We start from the raw sequence: 15,457 nt of genomic DNA, 5'->3' as shown, positions 1-15,457 counted from the left end.
ATACATATGTTAAGGATGTAAAAAGTAAAAAAGACTTCAGCTGGAGTCTGATTTACTACAGCAACACTGTTGACTGCGTCAGTGATCTTTTTCCATGCCGCACTCTTTATAAAGCCTTTAATATCAGTTTGTAGGCTGCCAAATAGTACTCACGTTAGTGCAAATGAACCTGAGATCGCGTTCCCACCTCTGAAAAGTATCGCTTCTTAGCCGGATTACTTTCCAGCCGCTGCATTTATCAATGTACGTACATTCCTACGCTCTGACCGGTGTTATACGAACATTTAATGAATCCCACGTGAAGCCTGTTGTAGTTTCAAATATTTTTTTATTTTGAAGCTTAATTTTAAAAAATTTAATTGTTATTACTGTGCTTCTTTTTGACAGTATACAAATAAAAATAAACCGGATCCTCTCCGAATCCACTTTTTGAAGGTCTCGGTCTGGTCTTGGAATCAGCCCGGGTTTTACTCTGGCTTTTACTCTGTTTTAGCCAGCTGTGAATACTAGATGTTTAAGGACTCTAGTTTCAGTTGTTTGTCTTTTGTTCGGTCTGGTCTTGGACTTGTCTCTTCCTCAACCCCTCAAGTCTCCATACGTTCTGGTCTTGGTAAGCTTTCGGTTTCTTTTTGTTTTACTTTCTCAATCCTTCAGCTCCATATTAAATCCCTTAGTTTATATATCTCCGCTCACCTTTTACCCAATTACCCATCCATTTCCCCTCTCTCTCTGTTTTTCTCTTCCCCCCCCCCCCCCCCACACACACACACACCCTTTATCACCCCTACAGTCTGCATTATTCATGCTTTGGGTGTAACCTCATCAGTAACACACACAACACAACAACACAACAATACACTACAGTACACAACAGACACTTTTGCCAGTTCACCCTCCAGTTGCCAGTTCACCCTCTCACTGTCACATACACACTCACGCACAAATGATTCATGCCCACAACATAACCAGTTGTGGAAGACACTGAGGATGCAGTCAGTCAGTCAATCACATACAAGCCCTAGTGGGTTGGATGTTCACATTGTCCACATTCGTCTCTTAAACAGGGGACAGACAGGTTTGCAACATGCTGGCTGCTCCCCTGGTGAGGAGATGATTGACTCTCTCTGCAATGCTAATGTAGGATAGAGAGAGAGGAGGGAGTGGATGTACTGTTACAGTAAAGACCGGTTTCACTGATAGAGATGAAAGTGGTTATGTCTAGGACTGGGCATTGAATCTCTATTATGTCAGAAATATATGAGGCTCGATATTGTCTTAAATATTGAATATAGTAGTATGATATGACAAGTGTTGTCTTTTGCTAGTTTAAAGGCTGCATTACAGTACACTGATCTCATTTTCGGAACATACCACATTGAGGTCTTGAGGCCTCAAGACCACTTTTTAAAGGTCTCTGTCTTGTCTCTGAATTGACCACATTTTTAGTCGGTCTTCGGATTTTATTTCAAGACCGGTCAAGACCACAAATTCAGAGTTATCACTAAATTGCCTGTGTATTGTCGGATTTGTGTGTTAACATAATTACTGTGATCGGATGTATAACTTCCTGCTTCAAATGCGACCAATTACGTCACTCATTTCAAATGTGTTACGTAAACCGCCCGACTAAAGTACAAGCCACTGGGTGGGGGAGGGGTAGGTGTGGTGCGCGATCACCGAAAGCTTCTGTCATGTGGATACAGCCTAGTGTTGTTGTCATTACTTAGACTTCCATAATGGGGCCAACAGAAACTACACAGTATAGCTTTAATTTATTTTTTCTTCCTTTATTACCTCCTCTAAGGGATGCACTTGCTATCAGGGTCGACACTTAGTGATACATGTGCATATAACATAATTGTGTGTTTGTCTCAGAGGTGCCATGATTGCAGTGCCCGGACAGAATTCCCGGCACCAGGTTGTGTCTAACTACACACACGCTACGCAAACACACACACTCAGGAGTACACACTGCTATCTGTACACTGAAGTAACATTCAGCCATTTGTAATCATTAAACCCGCCATGTATGTAATTTATGAAGGGCCGTCACATTCTGGAGTACATTATCAAAATATCATTCGACAGCAAAAGCATGTAATCAAGTCTTCTGATAATATTTCACCTGAGCTAAATTAACTTAATATGAATTAAGACATGTTTCAATGTTGGTCTGAGCACACATCTGAATCATTTATTTATTCCACATTATCCCTGTGCAACATTTCACATTTCCATACCACATTTCCAGATTTCCTTAACCTATATGAAAATCAGTTTGGTGTGTTCTGTATGTCCAGGTCAGGGAGAAGGGGGTGCTTTTTCTAAGTATAAGCATTACAATTAATTTCCCAATTGATTAAATTAACACTGTCTTTTCATGAATTCATTTATGGTTCTGACTCGTCTGATAACCTTTTACTGCCTTTTGTCAGTTTTGGCACTAAGGGTTTAAAAATAAATCTAGCCGTCACAAGGATAGATGTTCGAGAACCAAGCCTCAGCTTTAACGGTGCCACACTCCACCATTGCATTTCCAACATACCGTAGGCCTACTACTTTGTACAGTCTGAAAGCCCATTAAATCCTAATGAATAAGTGATGAATGCTCCACAAAGAATCATATCATACCCTCTGACTGAGCCAGCTGAGATGCTTCATAGACTTCTGTCCCATCCTTTTATTCACCGCCATCTTCATCGCTGCCTGCAAACCTCTCGCCACACCCCCTTTGCCTCACCCATCCCCTTCTCATCTTACTTTCTTCTCTTCTGGATCCTCTCCATCAATCTTCCTCCCTTCTTGCTATCCTCATTCCATTGGCACGTCAATGTGTACAGAGCCAACCCCCTTGCCCTGCCCCTTGATCCGATTCGCCTTAATCTTCATGAAGAAAAGAGAGGGTGAAGAGGACGAGAAGGGTGAGGCAGTGATGGCTTGGGAAGGGGGGTGGAAGAAGACAATAGAGCGGAGATGAAAGAAGGAGAAGATGAGAGAAAAGAGAGGCTAGAGGAAAAGGAGATGGGGAGGACGAGTCAAATGAGAAGCAGCTGACAATCACATGAAAGGTCACTCGCCGCCAAAAAACTATTTCCGTAACAGAGTTTTTTAAAAGACAGGCCTAGCAAGATTTTACTCTGAGAGTAATTGGGTATCTGTGAGCCTGATGGTGTGTGTGTGTGTGTGTGTGTGTGTGTGTGTGTGTGTGTGTGTTTGTGTGTGTGTGCGTGTGTAAAATTTTCAACGAGTATGGCGGCTCGGCCAGTGAAAGCTTGAAAGAATAAAGAGTGCTAATGAGAGCGGCTCATTAAAAAGCATTTATTCAGTAAAGACAGAACTCTTTTGTCACCTGCTTCAGCTGTCATCACCACCCAAACACACACACACACACACACACACACACACACACACACACACAGTCCTCATGGGAGGGGCCGTTATTTCATCTCTACCTGCTGGAAAGCCAATTAAAATTGCTTTCTGGAACCACTTTTGATTCTGATGGTGCCATAAAACGTTCAAGCAAAGAGCAAGCCGAAACAACAATGGATTTGACGCATTTCAACACATTTGCTCCATCCCTGTGGATTATATCTCTAAAGCTGTCTAAACCATGACATTCAGAGGTCTCATGTGGGAATGCGAGTAAGAGGCTGCTGTAGTTAACACGTGTGGGGGGCTTTCTCCAAATCCTTCTCGGACAAACAATTATCAGCCTTTTCCTTTTCTAAAGTTTCCTCTTCAACTTTTCTTCCCTGCTCATAGTGGTTGATTGCTCTCATCTTTGAGCTTGTTCACAACAATGAGGACTTGCTCATGGAAACAAGTGTTTCCAGAGGAAGTACAGTAAAGTGTGGAACTGCCGAGTGAAGCCCACAGTGTGTCCTGCGTGTGAAGCTGGATGACGACATGCGTGGGATCTGCTTGCAAACAGCCGATAGATAGCCCAGCCATCTCTTAACAAGCTGGCTCAGTGTAGATATCAATTCAACCTGTCGCCAAGACAACTGTCCCCAAAGTATTCTGCCTCCATGGCAACTGTCACCATAGTAACCTGCACATACTCTGGAGGAGATTTCATGGTGACATGAGCTATTGTACAAAGTTAACATTGTAAGTTTTGTTTTAGAGTGAAAATAAAATATGTTGAGAAAGCGAATAAAGTTAACAAACCTCAACACAGTTGTAGGTTTCTTGCCTGTTTTTGGCCCAACTTCAGTTAATTGGTGTGACTCATAATTCTACCTTTCACAACTTTCACTTCTGTTAATTTAAGCCTCAAATACTCAGACTCAAGATCACAAGGCTCCAATGATGTCTTCAAATTGAATAAAAGAAAAGAAAAACAAAGCATGCAGAGAAGAATAAGCTTACAGGGTAAAACATATTTCTAAACAACTTAATCAGATGAGTTAAGTGAGCAACACACCTGTTATTTTAGTAAGGCTGAAGCACACACCTTTTTCACTGCAGAAAATTTGGCCTGCCATAGCAGGAAAGGTACAGGTGTGACTACTGTTAACAATGGCTCAGTATCAAATACCAATTTTATTATTTATGGCAAAGAGTAAAACTTTTTCCACTGTTGTTTATCTGACAGTTTAGAATTTAGGTGTATAACCAATCTGGCACCCCAAAACAGGGGCATATTGGGTTGGTTTCAAACTTGTTACAACTTTCCAGTGTTATAAGTCAATAAAATGAGGATACAATGAATACAACAGACACAAAGCGGATCATAATGTTTACCCATCTCAATCCTAGTATCTTAAGATAATTACGTTTTTGAATTAACTCTGTTCCTTTCTTTGTGTATTGGCAGGATAATTACAATTCATAGCTGGGCTGATCTGATGTGAGGTCAGAGGTGAGTTTATTAATCATCACTAATTACTTTATGATCAGCTCATTTGCTGAATATCAAGAGCCCCCAAAGACGAGCAGTTAATCCACTAACTGATACCTTGGCAATCAAAATAATGAATTATGCATTAAGTGTGTGGAAATACCAGATTTGCATGAATTATTAGTGTGTTGGTTGTCCCTCTGGGAGCACAAAGTGAAGGATGATGAGGGACGCTGACACAGGCAGAGACTCAGACATCACAATCTCTCTGGTTATCCGCATGGATTACAGCTCTTGGGATAAACCTTTTTCAGAGCATGCCAGAATCATCTTTGTCTAAGGGTTGAGGAATATACAGAGGGTTAAAGGGGAACTACTGCTTTTTTCCAACTATATTTTTGTGTGTAAGTGACTGATGGTAACAACAATCTTTAACATTGGTCCAGTATTAAACGACACTGCTGCAGTCGGCAGCGGCAAAAAAAGCTACAATGTAAGATAATGGGGCAATAATGTCCAGCATGTATTTACCTTTACAAAAGTGCTTGTATTGCCACTGACAGGCTCAGATTAATATGCTAAGTGTCTGACAACATTATGGAAAGGATCCCTTCAGAGATAGACCTTTAAAACGTTTTTAAGACCTTTCTTTTTACCATAAACAGCTCGCAAGTTGCCAGCGCTAAACCCAGCAGATTCCATTTAAAATTACAGCTAGATAAACATATTTTCATTTATAAATCAGTAAATTATGTTATTATTTCTACCAAAACTAGAGTTGTGATAGTTGTGATATATTTTAAGATGCTAAATTTACTGTTAATTTACATGGAGTCTATTGGGTTTAGCGATGCAATTTCGTAGCCCAAATACAAGCTGGACATCATTGCCCTATTAACTTACATTGTAAATTGTTTAATACTGGACCAATGTCAAAGATTGTTGTTCCCATCAGTCCATTAGACACAAAACATAGGAAAAAAGGTTTCAGGTTGAAAGAAATGGTAATTACCCTTTAAGGCATATACATTCAAACAATCTATATTCTTAAATAACGGCCTTATTCAGGTATGCATTGGTTACTGTAATATATTTACTCCAGGAGTAATCAGCCCCCTCACTCTGACATCTCTCCATTTAGTGCATGTATAGGTAATGAGCATGTGTGTGTAGTAATAATAATAAGTATTTATTATTTAAAAAAACACTATTACACTTGATTTATGAGAATTGCTGTATGTTTGGAGGGTCAAATGTGGACACACTGCTTGCACATCTGTATAACTGTTGCAGAAGATACACATGGTTGTGAGGACACTGGGGTTAAACTGAGATTTCTGCTGAAATTCGGTTCAACATCAGGTTATTGCAATAACATACTTCTCGCCAGTAAAAATGACATTAAGTTGTGTTTTAAGCCATTCATTTTATCAAAAATGAACTAACTTCCAATTAAAGAACTGAATAGCTTCAGGGTAACTGTCCCAATGCTCATTTAACTCTGTATGTGATGTAAACACAAGCAAAATCATTTATATGCCGTGGAGGTGGCCGCGGTCTGCAATCAGCGGCAGTGGAGAGAGGTGTGGGGATAGAGCAGGTGGGCAGTGCCAGGTGAGTTGATTGTCACAGCTGTTCGTTGTTGTGCTAATTAAAGTTCTCCCTTTATATGCTGCCACACACCACGGAGAAAGGACTGGACTGATTGATTGTTTTGTTAAATCATTGAGTCGTAGCCGGGCCGTCGGAGTCGCACAGATTGTAGTTGTAAAGATGTTTTAGGTGTGTACTCTGGAAATCCAAAGTTCTTGCGCGAGCACAATTTTAATTTGCACCAATCAAGCTAAACAGATGACAACAGTTAAATCTACCTGTTGGCTCCTCTAGTAGCTAAGCACATGGGGCTCTGGATACGTCACCCTGTGTGTTGTTGTTATTGGTCGTAGTGTTATCCAATTGTGTGCAGTGTGACTTTCAAATGCACGCTTACTCGATGCCAGACCCTTTAATCCTTCAGATTTGGGTCTGGATTTCCAGGCCATTTGGTGTGAACAGTCAGAGAAAATAAATACTCTTGGCCGGTATGTCTTTCTGCTGTGTTCTGTGCTGAGGGTAACCCACGTTGGCAACGGATCCTGCTACGATGCCCTTAATGCATCTTAAACCAACCCCTTTCACATTGTTTTCACATTGTCATTTGATTTGAAAAATATAGATTATAATATAAGGTCCTGTGCTATGGTAACATACACTATACCAGGGGAACACTACCATAAGGCATAGCAGGCCATGGCTAGCATGTTATGTTCTGTAAATGTCTCATACACAAAATGAGACATTTATGGTCACTAACGTTAGCCAACTTTGTGCAACAGTCACTTAGGTCTTCAGAAAATGTATTGACTGAACTTTGGAGGCAGTGGGTGTGAAAAGATACTTAATGCCAAGAGTAAAAGAGAAGCTGTCATTAGCCATCATTTCCACTATTTTTCTCTTTCACTCTCACACACACACACACACACACACACACACACACACACAAAAACACACCCTTACCTTTTTGGTGAAGTCCATTGCTTTGAGGATGGAAAGGTTAAGTGTTTCCAGCGAGGCCAGAACTCCCTCATAGTCGCCCATGTGCTTGGCAAAGTAGTCTGTACACACACATACAGGGAAATTTGCACAGGATTTAACAAACTTCTGGAGTCCTAAAAGTATTTGCAGGGGTGAGCTGAAACTGGCTCAAAAAAAACATTACAAAACATAGTAATTTCAACTGAGATGTACTTTTTATTAACAAATAAGAGAGAGAATGAGAGCAGAAGCAAGGAAGAGAAGTGTGTGTGTGTGTGTGTGTGTGCTTGTGGGCAGTCCACTTACCACAGAGTTCCTTAGTGTCAACATTACTATCACAGCATAGCAGAGGAGCAGCAGGGAGAGAAAAGGAGGGAAGGAAGGAAAGTAAGAAGAAAGGAAGGAAAAGGATGAAGAAGAGCAGGGTCAGAAACAGGAAAGGCTTTTTGCATGCAGTCTTAATAACTCACTTATACACACACATACACACACACACACACAGATGGAGTTGGCAGGCAGGAAGCGATCTATCAACTCTCTGAAGGGGAGTCTAAAACAATCTGCTGCCATCATTCATGATCAGTTCACTATGAGAGGACTCACATGGCAGCGTGTTCTTCACTGGCGTAAAGCAGACTTTCCCTGGTTGACTTACCAGGAGAAAAAAAAAAGAACAAGGGAGAGGCGTGGACGGAGAGACAGAAAAAGAATGACGAATGATGATGATGAATGAAGTAAGGAAGAGGAGCCAGCTAAAAGAGTGATGTGAGATATGGGACAACTGAGGACAGACAGAAAGACTCTGAAAGATTGTGCAACTGATTATCTTTATAAATAAGTAGCTGTGTCAAAATGAACCTAATAATAACGAGTTAAAGCAAATTCCTCCAACCCGCCACTCTTTTTCTTTTTCACGTTCTGTGATTTGGGACCCGGACTATTCCCATATGTTGGATAATTAGGAAGTGATGTTGGTTAAAGTGGACTGTTCTGACACCTTCCATTAATAAGTAAATGTATCTAAATAGCAGTTTTATACGTCACTGTGTCTCATTCATTTAAAATAACGCCAAACATCCATTTCCCCTATTGCTTGTCAGGAGAGCACCACTGTGGTTCCATGCAAGGCAAATGTCTGTGGTGAGTTCACATATCTGTATAGAAGCAGGTCAATCGCATAGTATCAGTTTTACTGAGTTTTTCCTCTGTTATCTTTAAAAAAACTGGAAAAATAAGGAAGCAAATTCAATAGAGAATTGGAAGGCCTTGGAAGAATTGGAAGTATTAACTGTGTGTTGAAAGATCATTGTCAGAGGACAAAATAAAAATAAACAATTTGATAACCAATGGATCAAAATTTAAAATCCCCTCCACATCACGTCTTCTTTTTTTAGTAAATCAGTAAATCTCGTGGTCTGTTAAGGAAAGCTGTGAGCGCACCTCTATCCGACTGACTTCAGCCTACCTCGACCTAGTCGCTCCTCCTCAGCCAGGCTTGGCCAGGCTGCACAGATTAGACTGGGTCAAGCCTCGCTTAATCAGTTATCCTGGATTTACAAATTCTCCTTTTGTGAAACAGCCCCCTGGTCTTGGTCTTTTCACTGTCTTAACTCCTCAAAGTCTCGTCTTGGTCTCGATGCACTTTGATCTTGGTAATGACTTGGTCTCGGTTTAGGTGGGCTTGACTACAACACTGGCAGACGGACGGAGAATGATAGAGGAAACAAGAAGAAATCCAAGGAAACTGGGGACTGACAGAGACAAACAGACAAATGACTAGAAGCAGGACAGTGCTCAGTCTCTGCCCGCTCCATCCCTTCTCTCCATCCATCAACTGCTTCAACAGGAAACCCTCGTGCTTTCATTTCTTCTTTTACTCTGACCAATCAATAACCTTATCTGCTGTCACATGATAATGCTGAGGCCAGGCATGTGGCTGCCAAGTCTACTTAACTGTAATGAGAATAAAGTCTTCTGACTGCGTGCACTGCGGTGAATAAAATGTATACAGCGCGGCTATCTCTGTGGTCCACTCGATGCACTGATTTAAAATAGAAGAAAAAATCTCTAATGACCGAGCCGGCTGGAGGATTTATATATCATTTTATTTCAAGGCCCTTGCGGGTCTCTGAGGTTGTATAAATTAACAATGCCAGTCTTTTGATTAGTCAGATCCAACTGTGTTATCACACTTGATTGCAGTCTGGGTTAGCTGATTACAAAGGGCCAATACATTGGTTTAATGAGAGCCAATCAAAACATCCTGAGAGCAGTAGACAAACTGTAGAGAGTCCTGGAGATTTAGGGCGCGTTCACAACAGCAAAAAGGGCATCCTGTGATTTGCTGGGAGTGTCACTTAAACGGCCCTTTAGTGTGACGTCCTGTTGTGTTCTTTGGCCCCCAGATGTAGCACAAGTAGACTTTATATTTCACAGTTCTTAGATTCCGTGCAAGTGTTTTTGGAGTGACATTTCCGACCCTTTCACAACACCTCAAACTGACCGGCAAGTCCGATAAGTCTGATGGTTGCATGATGGGCCACTGCCACGTGAAGTCGGGTTGCGTTTCTCCAAAAGTTCCATCGGTCTTGACTTTTTGCCGCATGTTTTTTTTTTTTCAGCTAACCCACCCCCGCCCTCCCACCCCCGGCAGCCTAAAAGCACTACCGCCATTCTGAATAAATGGGCAGTCCTGCGTTTTGGCACTGTCTGCTGGGCGAAGTAGTTGGTATGATTGCTGAGGATGATTAATGCAAAAGCACATGATGAGAGAGAGAAAGAGAAGGTGAAAGATGAAGAAATAATGACTTTCCTCAGTTGTCACTCTTCTTTTTATAATCTCCTCTCCCTTTATCGTTTTTTCATTTTGCCAGTTTCATTTTGAAAGTGTCACTTTTGTACAAACGGTTCTCCATAAAATTAGCTTTCAGAACTGGATGTGACAGTTTTTGGCTGTAGGGTAAATGACGTACGTTTTTAACACACACACACACACACACACACACACACACACACACACACACACACACACACACACACACACACACACACACACACACACACACACACACACACACACACACACACACACTTTCACTCTCTCTCTCTCCTTTTCTATAATTGAATTGAAATGAGTGAGATGTGATCAAAAAGTAAAGGTGAAGTGAGCACACGCAGAAATGTACTGTGTGCAGATTTATTTTATGCAGCTACACTGCCATCTCACATGCCGTAGGCACACACCCACACCCACACACACACACATACACACACACACACACACACACACACACAGTAGTGGTAAAGTAGTGCTGACCTGGTGTTATCAGAGTCAATGGTGTGAAACAGCTTCTCCAGCTCTTCCTCGTTCAGCGTGCCATCGGAGAAGAAAGCCTGGAACTCATCCAGAGACAGCTTCCCATCATCTGCATGAGACACACACACACACACACACACAGCTGTAAAATCATTTGTAGTACAAAACATCATTGCAACAAGAACAGAGTTCCATTAAAGATCTCCACATGCTTATGCAAAAAACTGCAGCGGCCAGAGGATATGATCATATGCTTACAAAGTCTGTTTTATTTTAAATCAATTAGTAGCCTTTTTTCTATGCAACTTGTTTGTCTTTAGTTGCCTCTATTTTTATGTCTTCTACATCTCATATTACAGTTAATACCGGTTTGCTCTGCTGTACCATTTTTACACTCTTACAAACACACACAAATGCTCAGTATGATCCCAGCCTTCAGTGCTTTCTCAAGCTGCTGTGAAATCAATCCAGCAAGGGCCTCGGTCGGCTAAAAATCTTTAGCTATATCCCTGCGGTCTGTCTCTCTGTCTGTCTGTCTGTCTGTCTGTCTCTCTGTGCACTTTGGTAAGCCGACAATGCAGGTTATATTTCAAGACCTTTTGGGAAGCATTGATAACCATCAAGCTCTTGAAACAATACTGGATTTCTGCTCTTGCTATGTGGACTAGATTACTACAACCCTATGTTGCAACAGTCCAGAGTGCTTAATTCCATTATTACTTTTTTTTATTTTTTTATATAAACTGAAAACAGAACTTTCTTCCCTAAACATTATGTTTTGAATATAAAAAAGAATCTAACTCTGGTGTGTTGATTTCTGCTTTCCAAAAACTTCTCTGTTCTCGTTTCTGGTTGACCTCTGTTGGACCCATGACTACATCACTGTAGTCTATAGCCATTATGTTCCACTTCCTGGATGGCTACTATGCCGAAGAAAATTCCGCCGGAAGCATGTTTTTTTGCCAGTGTCTGTTTTCTTCCGCTTTCTTTGTGTTTTAAATTTTGTGTTTTAATTTAAAACTGTTGTGGATTTCTGAGGACTATGGTGAACTGCTCCTCAGATCTCTGCAGGGTAAATCCAGACAGCTAGCTAGACTATCTGTCACATCTGTGTTTTCTGTTGCACGACTAAAACAACATTTGAACGCACACATTCCACTAAAACAAGTTCCTTCCCAAGGTTATTTTGCAGCGGCACCATGCAGAGCTTAGCGCCGCACATGATGATTGTGATTGGTTTAAAGAAATGCCCAAAAACTAGAGCAAGTTTTTCTCTTGTTGAATGATTTTTGTTGAATGCAACTTTACATGTCTGGTTTTACATCGAGCCTCTTTCGTCAGGCAAATACAATCGTACACAGACACATGTTAGATAAGCACCAGGGCCCCTGGGCTCTACAGCACCTTGTTTCACAGACACATGTTAGATAAATACCAGGGCCCCTGGGCTCTACAGCACCTTGTTTCACAGACACATGTTAGATAAGCACCAGGGCCCCTGGGCTCTACAGCACCTTGTTTCACAGACACATGTTAGATAAGCACCAGGGTCCCTGGGCTCTACAGCACCTTGTTTCACAGACAAATGTTAGATAAGCACCAGGGCCCCTGGGCTCTACAGCACTTTACTCCAGCCACTCTGCAAGCTTTTTAAGAGCAGCTTCGCCAATACTCCTTTCCTTGCTACACGTTGTAGCGGCTTCTCCCGCAGGCTGAACCGGGCTTCCTCCCAGCCTCCATCCCCTTGCCCAAGGCACATCGCTACGCGCTGTATCCTAAAAAAACGAGCACTGCACTAGTTCTATCTCATGATGAAAAAGTAGAGATGATTGCATAACATGCAAAAAAATTTAGTCTCTGTTTTTTGTCATCAATAATGCATGTTAATTTAGTCTTAGTCTGAGTTTTTGGACATTGGTGCAGTCTCGTCATCGTCTTGTCTTCGTCACGAAAAAAAAAAGTTGTTGAAGAAAATATTTAGTCTTGTCTCGTCTGACGAAATTAACACTACGGCCACTAGAGGGCTTCTCTTAACAATAAACATAAATATGGGTCAAACATTTTAACATAAATTCACAGCAAAGGCTAAAAATTCCCAAACAGTGCAAAGCCTAATCCTCTGCAAAATAGCCTCTGGAAGGAACTTGTTTTAGTGGAACGTGTGGACGTTCAAATGTTCTTTTAGTCGTGTAACAGAATACTCCGATTGGACGGATAGTCTAGGTAGCTGTCTGGATTTACCCGGCAGAGATCTGAGGAGCAGTTAACCATAGTCCTTATGAAAATGCAAATTTATTTCATGACCAGCCTTTATTATCTGCTCTGACCTCATACCGACCCCCCCCCCCCCATTACATTCAGAACTGTTCTCATCTGAGGCCTTATGTCGCCACCACATTTCAACACATGGGATGCCCTTCTGTGACCTAATTTATTGTTAGTAACAGTTTTTATTCTGCAGAGCATTTCTTTTAACAATCAAACAACTAACCAAGCAACCAGTGCAGTGAGAGTTTAGAGTGGTAGTGCTGCATTAGGGAGTGGCTATTCATGGCTTTGACTCCATCCTGTATCTGCTTGCCGGTACGCCTGACTCTGTCTCACCACATGATGCAGAGCTAGATATCAAATATTAATTCCCTTGCCCTGGCTCAAAGTGTGTTTGTCCTTGAGTGTGGCTGACTGGATGAAGCAGGGTGAGCTATGGGAAACACTGCAGAACACTGGGAAACCACAGGGACAGGAGGACTAAAGCTGTACAAATCTATTCCCTCTGCTGTTTCTCCATTAAGGATTAGGCAAGTTCATGAATTACTACCAAGAATGTATTACTTTTTTTTTTCACCTGTGTTTCTTTTGCTGCTATTTTTTTGCCTCTCTGTCTTTCTTTAATTTTGGCCTCCTCCACTCAGCACGAGGAGTGAGTCTGATGCACATCCAGCCGGGAGACAGCGAGCGCCTCTCTCTGGCTCGGCTCCAGGTTTGACCACTTAGGACCAAAGGCTTCAGATGCTTTTTGAAACAGACTAACAACCTGTGAACAATAACTTGCAGGAACTCCACAACCATAGCCAGCCAAACTCTTTTTTTGCACCATCCTCTGTACCTCACTTCATACCCGGCACTCTCCTTATTAGTCTGCCCAAATATTTTATCATTCTTCTCTTCTTGTTCTTCGATGTTGTGCCATGTTGATTTCTGCGGCACCCAATGATGCCGGGTAAGAATGCTTGGCGTAACCTTTCCTCGACAGAAGGCATGTTTGTTTGAGGCGGTCTTCTGAAATGCCACTTCTTGTGTTCACAGCACCAGTCCAACTCTCCCAGTCTGCCAAGTCTTGACTGTTTATTCAGACTCTAAGGCCATGACTATTTCTAACCTGCCCTTCTCTGGCACAGCAGTGAAGCAGCACTGAAGCAGAAGCACTGGTGTTTAATTCAGCAGTGACCCAATTTACTGTATGCAGCCAGCTAGCCAGTTTAGACCCTCTTAGGAATTCTCCGGTAACACACCAGAAATGTAGCACCGCACGCACGCACGCACACACGCACACACACACACACACACACAAGCAAGCAAAGCAGATTGTTAGCTAACCCCGTTTTCTAAAGCATTAAATACTCTCAAATTACACTACAGCTTATTTACCACTGTCAAATAGTCAAATGTGTGTATTTTATTGTTGCGTAATGACCTCTCACACAAGTGCTACTTGCTTGTTCTCCATTGGTTCATTCTCTTTTATTCACCAAAAAGGACAGCCGGGCATCACAGTCGGCTACCAAACAGCATCTATAGAGCAATTCAGCTGCTTCACATTATCTAAGTTCTGGTCCTCCAGTCAACAACTCCCCCTGCAACTCCTTTAAGAAAACCCCATTATAAATATCGTACACTGACAACCCCTCTCCTCACTAACCTCACAAACTGGCAACAGAGGAGGTGATGCAACAGCCAATAGCATCCTGTCACTGCCAAATGAAACACTGTAGATGTGCCCTATTTGCTGAAATTATCCTTATTTTACTGTCCAAAATGGCCCACGGAAGGAACTTATTCAGATGCAAAGGAAATGACCCAAACTCAAAAATGTCCTCTAAAAACAGCAGGGCAGAGATGAGCACAGCACTATTTTAACACTGTATCTGACTCCAGCTAGTTTTCCAGCTGGGGGTGAGAGTTGGTGATGTTACACTGCAGCTTATTCTCATTAACGGGCCCCTATCATATGGGACAGAAACCTATGCATATGGGGGAAACACCGCTCCCGTTAAGTAATATTTCCGCGGCATGAACAGCCCCCCCCCTTGTTGACAGTCTTGTGTTTCGGGACCTATCCAGCACCCTGACCTCCTCCCTATGCAGATGTTCACACTTTTGCCCCTGCTTTCCACTGGGTGCCTCTTCGCTGTGTTCCGGTGGCGCCTTGGCAAAAATACCCAAGATGGCAAAGCCCGTGATTCAAACTCAAGGCTGTAAAATGGCAGTTCACAAACCAATGGGTGACGTCACGGATACTACATCCACTTTTTTATTTTACAGTCTATGGTTGATATGTGTGAACCATTACATGCTCTATAAGCCTCTTAAGCAAAAAGTTACTTCTAGCTGAAACTTTGGCCTTCCAACATGCAAACACTGCCCAGTGCAGCTCTGATTATGTTTGTCTCCTCAGGTTCCAATTCCATTACACCGTTGCATTTTGATGATGAATTACGGAA

The 15,457-nt window shown here is 42.0% G+C and overlaps 1 protein-coding gene and 1 long non-coding RNA gene across 2 annotated transcripts in view; one reads left to right on the top strand and one right to left on the bottom strand.

Moving 5' to 3' along the window:
• Nucleotides 1–15,457, bottom strand: part of necab2 (N-terminal EF-hand calcium binding protein 2) — a 140,552-nt gene that overhangs the window by 80,615 nt on the left and 44,480 nt on the right. The window contains exons 3-5 of the mRNA XM_034879189.1: nucleotides 10,737–10,845; nucleotides 7,727–7,752; nucleotides 7,403–7,500 (exon numbers count right to left, since the gene is read on the bottom strand). Coding sequence (XP_034735080.1) covers nucleotides 7,403–7,500; nucleotides 7,727–7,752; nucleotides 10,737–10,845 — 233 coding nt within the window. The remainder of the gene's footprint in view (nucleotides 1–7,402; nucleotides 7,501–7,726; nucleotides 7,753–10,736; nucleotides 10,846–15,457) is intronic.
• Nucleotides 8,837–15,457, top strand: part of LOC117949149 — an 11,377-nt gene continuing 4,756 nt past the window's right edge. The window contains exons 1-2 of the long non-coding RNA XR_004657635.1: nucleotides 8,837–9,012; nucleotides 10,598–10,601. This is a non-coding gene — a long non-coding RNA (uncharacterized LOC117949149). The remainder of the gene's footprint in view (nucleotides 9,013–10,597; nucleotides 10,602–15,457) is intronic.

This window comes from Etheostoma cragini, chromosome 8, assembly GCF_013103735.1.
Source record: "Etheostoma cragini isolate CJK2018 chromosome 8, CSU_Ecrag_1.0, whole genome shotgun sequence".
NCBI classification, from domain to species: Eukaryota; Metazoa; Chordata; class Actinopteri; order Perciformes; family Percidae; genus Etheostoma; species Etheostoma cragini.
Note: the sequence above shows the minus strand (reverse complement) of the source record. Positions and strands in the feature narration are given on the sequence as shown.